The sequence below is a fragment of the Myripristis murdjan genome, chromosome 16 (genome assembly GCF_902150065.1).
Source record: "Myripristis murdjan chromosome 16, fMyrMur1.1, whole genome shotgun sequence".
NCBI classification, from domain to species: Eukaryota; Metazoa; Chordata; class Actinopteri; order Holocentriformes; family Holocentridae; genus Myripristis; species Myripristis murdjan.
In genome coordinates this window covers 24,246,061-24,253,669 of record NC_043995.1, presented here as the reverse complement: position 1 = coordinate 24,253,669, position 7,609 = coordinate 24,246,061, and the positions used below count along the sequence as shown (strand labels likewise).

General features: G+C 41.0%; 1 protein-coding gene across 1 annotated transcript; it reads left to right on the top strand.

Moving 5' to 3' along the window:
* The first annotated feature begins 1,509 nt into the window (after positions 1-1,509).
* pou3f1 (POU class 3 homeobox 1) lies at positions 1,510-4,523 on the top strand. Its single transcript, XM_030072353.1, has one exon. The coding sequence runs from the start codon at positions 1,510-1,512 to the stop codon at positions 2,635-2,637; it is 1,128 nt and encodes a 375-aa protein (XP_029928213.1). The 3' UTR covers positions 2,638-4,523.
* Positions 4,524-7,609: the final 3,086 nt, after the last annotated feature.

The window sequence follows — 7,609 nt, the reverse complement described above, 5'->3', positions numbered from 1 at the left end:
GTTTAAAGCCCCGCATTTCCATTTAAGAACGTGATTGTGTTTGCAAAGATCCCTTTCAATCTTCGCATCCCCCCCCCTCTCTCTACCCCTCAGCGTCTCTGAGGCTGCTTTGCAATTCATAGAATTGGTAATTTGCTATTGGGACAAAACGTGAAGGGAAAAATAATCAGATCAACCGGGAGAGGTAGTGAGGAAGGAGCCAGGAGGAAGAAACACTGGGTTTCTCTCCAAGTTGCTGTTTAGTAAAATGCTTCGAGAGGAAAATGATATAAAAATATAGCCTATTTTATTTCCTTGAGTCAGTTAAAATCCAAGTCTTCAAGCCTGAGAAATTTCTACAAATCAAAAGCCAACTGAGGACAGTGGCAGGGAGGAAACAATATCAAATGGAAATTAAATTAGATTGTCATATAGCCTAGTCTAGTTTCCTTTTCTGATAAATTATATGTGATTATTATCAGATATGGTACTAAACCTTGATAACAACCATAGTAATCATTTTGTCCAACACTGATGTCACATATCTGTCACTACTGTCTATGCACTGCGTGCGTTTGTGTACGTGTCCGCATGCAAAGTGTGTGTACGCACGTGCGTGAGCAAGGTGTGCGTGTGTGTGTGTGTGTGTGTGAGAGAGAGAGAGAGAGAGAGAGAGAGAGAGAGAGAGAGAGAGAGAGAGAGAGCTTGGCCTGTCATAACTAAGTGGGTGGTGATGATGAGATCATACAACACTGAAAATTACCGAGACAATACAAATAAATGACAAACGCGGTGGCTTTGATATAGAGCAAATGCTTTCAAATTTGTCACACATTTACAACAGCATTCATAGACGCATCACGGTGCTTATTTACATGCCTCTAGTTGTGTGGGTGGTTGCAATTCTGGAGCATAGTGGTTTATAATCTATTTAAAATGAGGAGCGCAACTCATCAGTGACCTATGATAAAGGTGGAGATTGGGGGTGGGGGGTGGGGGGTTGTCACCCCTTCAAAAAGATCCCCGTACTCCCCCACGTGGTTATTTGCAAAACAACCCGTCCAACCCAGAGAAACCTAATCATACCCCGCTGCTTTGCAGCCCGATTCACCTTCCTTAGAGAGAGAATGAGAGGAAAAAATCTAGTGGGCTGACAATTTCCAACAATAGGATCTGTGCGCACAGCCCGCGTTGCTGAACAGAGAGGAATCTGCAACACTGGGCACATGCAGCAAGAGCAGAATTGCTAAAAACACAAAGAGACATTTAATAAATAATACGTATGTCCTTCTATAACATGTGTGAGACATGAGCTCTATCCATCCTGTGCGTAAAATGCGCTGTACCACGCTCTGAAACCCTGCGCCTATTGAATATGTCTCTAGTGGGCTTGAATCGGTGAGGAGCCAATACAAGCGGAGGGGAGGCGTGTCTTCGCTCTTCCCCAAGACCTCCCAGAGCAGGTTGTTGCGTTTTGGCTCTAAAGCCTGGAGACCTCCGAAGTACTCGTCAGTTTTCGAAGTCGGAGTCATGGCGACAACAGCTCAGTATATTCCGAGGAATAACTCCTTACCGTCCAACCCGCTCATGCATCCGGATTCGGATAGGATGCACCAGGGGACGACCTACAGAGAAGTGCAGAAAATGATGCACCACGAGTACTTGCAAGGGCTAGCGGCTACCAACACGGGACACCCGATGAGCCTGACGCACCACCAGTGGCTGCCCACATCCAACACCGACTGGACCAGCGGCACCCACATCGGGCAGCAGGAGCACAAAGCCAGCGTGCAAGCGAGCCGGGAGGACCTAAGCAGCGGCTTCCACCACAGATCTCACCTGGTGCACCAGCAGACGCAGAGTGGTCACCATGGCTCATGGGCGCCGACCACGACGCACCACTTATCTCCACTGTCCCCTGCATCCAACGGTCACCAGTCCCTGGTCTACTCACAGCCTGGATACACGAACCTCAACGCGATGCTGAGTCCCCAGCCCGGCTCCCTGCACCATGGCATGCGGGACCCGCTGCACGACGACTCGGGCAGCCACGACAACCAAATGGAGTCGCCCCAGCAGGCGTTCAGCCACCACCAGGACCACTCGGACGAGGACGCGCCCAGCTCCGACGACCTGGAGCAGTTCGCCAAGCAGTTCAAGCAGCGGCGGATCAAACTGGGCTTTACGCAGGCGGACGTGGGCTTGGCTTTGGGCACCCTGTATGGAAACGTCTTTTCTCAGACCACTATCTGCAGGTTCGAGGCGTTGCAGCTCAGCTTCAAGAACATGTGCAAACTTAAGCCGCTCCTAAACAAGTGGCTGGAGGAGACAGACTCAAACACTGGCAGTCCCACCAATTTGGACAAGATTGCTGCGCAGGGCAGGAAACGAAAGAAGAGGACCTCGATTGAAGTGGGGGTGAAGGGGGCGCTGGAAAACCATTTCTTAAAATGCCCAAAGCCATCTGCTCATGAAATCACCACTTTAGCCGGCACTCTTCAGTTGGAAAAAGAGGTTGTCCGTGTTTGGTTTTGCAACAGAAGACAAAAAGAGAAAAGAATGACACCAGTGGGGGTCCCTCACCCGAATATGGAGGACGTATATTCTCAAGCAGAGACCCCTCCTCTACACCACACACTACAGAGTCCTGTGCAGTGACTGTTTTCATGAACAATCTAAGCATTTCCGGGGGGGATAGAAAAGGGAAAGGGACTATGGAGTTTACAGTATTTAAGTTTGGCTTTTGTTTTCCTGAGAGAAAAGAGACATGGAAAAGTTGGACAGATGATTTTTGTCCTTAGTGTCCGGGGATCGTCATGTCCAAGAAATAGATGGCATGAGGGAAAATGTTAACAAAAAAATAAAAAAGAATAATAATAATAAAAAAAAAGAAGAAAAAAAATAAGCATTCGCTAATTAATTGATTCCGTGCGCAATTAAAATGAAACAAAGATCTTTATTTACCAAAATTCTATGGAGGAGACTTGCATATAAAGTAAATTTGATATCCCATGGCTATTCAAAAGAGGAGCAATTAAATGTGGCGAGTGAGGCCATCTCCTCTTGGTGCACCATGAACTGTTGGCGCTCACTGGTAAGAGGTGACTGCCTAAAAACGATTAACACTGGAGACGAATAGCCAACACTGAATGAACATTTTGCTTTTCAGGCTTAAACTGATTAACCATATTTCTAATTCTTAGTCTATACTTTCTTTGTTATATTAAGTGTGATGTTTTGGTTTGGAAATACTTTAACTTCAGTGTCTCTCTTACAGCAAACAGTGTCTTTGATTTCTTTCATTATTTGCTATGTACTGTAACTCATCAGAACAGCCTCCTAATTACCTTTTCTGTTGACTCAGTGACCGGAGGAGTTGGTGGTGGAAAGGTGATGGAAATTAAAGCACCCGAAGACGAAAATCCTCATAATTAACGTCAGATGCGTTTCAGATAATGTCGAATGCAACAGGACATCTAAGTTCTGACAGCCTTAAAAAAATATTCAAAGCTTTGCAGCTGATCACGTCGAAATTTGCAGACAGCAACAGCCACTAAAAGGGCAATATGGATTCTAAACACGGATTTTCTTGTCATTTTTTTTTTCAGGGGGGGTGTTTTAAAATTATTGTTTTCTTTGCATGGAGCACTTAATCTTTCGTTGATATTATTATTGCAATTTTATATTTGTTCATAAAATTGTGAGTATAACTGATTTCAATAGGCTCATACACAATAAATCCATGTTTACAGGTTCCTGGTATCACCACAGAGCGCTGTCAGCTTACGCTGCTTACTGCCTATTAGCCTGTTCTATTCCAAACACAGATTTAAAGAGAGATTGGTCAAAATACGAAATGAAATATCTCAGGTAACTTCAGTGCCCCATGTCGGAGTATCACGTTGTACACTCTTATTTTGTATTTCCTCTGTGTTCTCATAAGTTTTGTTCTGTAGAAAGAATCAGCCACACCGTTTCCTTTGTCCCATATCCATTGTATTATATCAAAACGCTGTATTCGCAGAAAAGAAAATAATTCCTTAAAATGGAGCGATGAAGGGACTTACTTTAGATATATTTATTTTTTCTGATCTGAAAGGAAAACTGAAAAAAACTCGTGCGTTGTGTGTCATTTCTCAATGTTGGACAGTCCAAAAGCCTACAGCAGTGGTATTCAATACAAATGAGGGAAACAAGATTTTTTTTTCTCCTTTTTTTTTCCAAGAAAAAAAAAAAGATAATAATGATTAAAAAAAAAAAAGGATTTTAGAGAAAATGTTGCCAGGATTATTTCCGATATGTAAATATGTCCAATATGTAAACTTGTATTTGTTCTGAGATATTGTTTTGTTTTTGTTTCTTTCCGGGCAGTTTTGTACACTTACTAATTCCAAGAAGATATTTTAATATGATTTCATTTATGAATCTGACCATTTATATATATATTTATTTCTTAAATGTGTTTGGAGCTTTTTGTTTGGCTCTGTTAATGGTTATGTTGCAGTGGATTTCAATATGTTTTTTTGTTTACTACATTGGTTGTATGTTGATTGCTAAATGTAGACTGCAAAGTCACATTTATATTTATGTTATAGTAATATTTTATTACTTACATAAAACATATATACATGAAAAGGTCTTTTGTCTTCATTAAGATCCAAACCACCTCTTTGTTGCTGACTATTGTATCACCACTAGGCAAAGAAGATAAACATGAGCATCATAATGTTTGAGGATATTCACCATACTGAGCACCAAAAAGTGGTGAGCACAACGTGTTCAGTTTAAAGCAATGTTTCGTTATGTAATAGGGGTTCGTTTAAAATCAGACGCTGTGTACATGTGCTGTTAAGGGGGATAGACAGTATTTTACCTCAGGCATTCCGTAAGTTCACACAATCTCTGACGTTGTTCACATCTTTGTGTAATCGCAGTATTAAATTGTGCAATATTAATACGAAATTACTGTCTTTTCATTGACTGAAGATTATTATTACCATTATTATGACGACCATTATTATTATTTTTATTGCACCGAGATCCAGGTGACTCATTTATTTCCAATAAATAGGCTCCAGTGTATCTCTGACTGCTCACTATAATAAACCCACCTAAATCATGCTGGAAAAAGCGTTAGTAAAAAAGCGTTGATTTAGTTTATTTACCTTATATAAACCATCCTACGTCACTTGTCATGTTTTAAGCATTCAAAAGGCAACGTGACAAATCTTTGATCTCAGACAGAAGTGCCTGGAAGGAAAAAATCTGTCTCTCTTTTTTTTTCCCCCAAAAGAGAGGAAACAAAACAAAACAACAACCAGAACCACATCGACCCAAAGAGTAGGTGCTTGTGTTTGATAAGCGCAAAGGTACATTTGGATTTAATATATCTTGGCTTTATTTTACCACCCTCGAAATAATGATAGTATTTTCGTTGAGCATCCTGGAAGAAATATGGCCAAATTAGGGAAATTTAGGCCCCTCTGTGCTCGCTTGCCACAGGCCACAGCGGCAAGTGCAGGAGTCCCTTTCCATTAGAACTTACGTGTATAAATAAGAGCAGGACACTGCACATTGTTTGGGTTTGATGGAGAAACACTTTGCCAGCGCTGATGATATTTTTTCCCCGTTTATAAATTATGAAAATCACTGGATAAAGGCAACCGTGAACAGACCTACATCAGCAGTAATATTCTGCATTCATTAGGAGAGTTTGCGATTTTCAGAGAGTTGAGATTCGTTGAAGAAACGTGAAATTAGGCTATTTATCCTTAAACTCCAGTGCTGTCAGTTCATTTATTTTAGACAGGCGATTTTTAAAGCAGGTGATTGCTGCGTGTCTTCGGCCACACTTGAAGAATTATTTGACTTGAATGACACTGGGTCACAATGAAAGTGTAGCCTAGTAATTAAATAAAAATAGACCTCACCAGACTGCCTGTGTCACATCTCTCTGCTGCAAAGTTGGAAGTGTTGTGTCTCTGCACAAAACATTTCATCTGTCTAAATGTCACACTTTGGAAACAGTCAGTGCATCCATGGTGGTTATTAATTCTATTAATTTCCCCGCGTCACCTGATAATCTCTCCATAGCACGAAAAACAATATTCAGAAAGATTAACAATCTCTATAAGCGTAATTCTGTTTTTAAGAGTTGTTAGTATGTGTCCGTTACAGCCGTGTGATGCGTGCAAAAAATTATAGTATATTATTGACACAAAATGACAAGATAACGCAATTTGAATGCTGACATTTTTTATTCTGCTATGATGTAAATAAATCCATGGAAATAGACAATTAAACACCTAAAATAAAAAAGTATATTTGCAGTGGATAAACTGGCCAAACTGTGGAGGATGAGGCCACTTTAGGGCTGGCCAGAGAAAGCCACTTCCCAGAGAACAGCGAGCCACAAGCGCCCCCAGCCGGTAAGGCGAGAATGGTACAACATGGAACTTGTACCTCAGTTAAAGCTGTGGCGTGGGCTATTTAAAAAAAAAAAAAAAAAAATGCGTGTGCGCGTGTGTGTGTATGTGTGTATGTGTGCAAAGGGGTAAAAGTAATCCCACTTGCTCAATCAGCCTGCACCTTTTTTCAAGTTTGTAATAATAACAAGCACTAAGGTAATTTCTAACTCCATGCAAAGCCAATACAGCATTCTCCTTTTTTCTTTTCTTTTTTTAAATTTCATTCTGACATCCAGTCATTCAAATAGGTACACAGAAAAAGTAGCCGTGCGTCGCCTTCGATGCAGCTGTAGTCACCAGGGGTGCACTGTGAGTCAGTATGCTGGAAGTTAGTGGACGGTTGCTGCAATATATCATGACTGCATATCATGACCGTCTGTTTGCAGTTTTTATTATTTATTTATTCATTTTAAACATGTAAGATCACTTACAAAACAAGCCTCCTGATCCTTTGCATACATTAGAGGTTGTTTAAGCCAGTTGGTCATCTTATTGTCTATTTGAATAATGTGCTGTTTCATGCTTTTGTAATCAAGTGTCAGCGGCCTTGGCAGTTCACACAAACCCTCTCCTGCATCAGTTTGACATGAGGCTAAGAGGAGGTCAGCAGGTAAATATGCTTCTCACCCAAAGAGATATGATTATCAGCTGCCGGCTATACATTAGCTTACATCATGAGGAATTAGAATCGTGAAATAATAATACATAAACTTTTTATGGGCTAAAGTGGACTATACTGCACTTGTTTCTGTGAAGCACTAGTAGGTGAGAAGCATAATAACATTTGTTGACCAAACACCAATCAGTTTTCAGCTCTTCAACGCTGACTGCCACACAGAGGAATCAGGCTTTAAGTATTTCATGTGACCCTGTCAAAGATCAAAAGTCAAATTTTACAGAGAGACTGCAGACACTCAAATCACTCAGCCTCTGTGCTGGAAGAGTAGTCAACAGTGACCACAGCAAACTGATAGAAATGCAATGCACAGAAAAATATAGAGTGGACATGTCAGAAGCTGAAATAAACAGTCAAAGAAGGCCACCCAAATAAAATAGGCTTGATAAGTGGTGGTATATGTATACTATTTTTGATGGTATTCAATTTGTTATTCGTTATTGTGTTGAATACTAGGGAATACAACCACCAGCATGCTCATAAATCA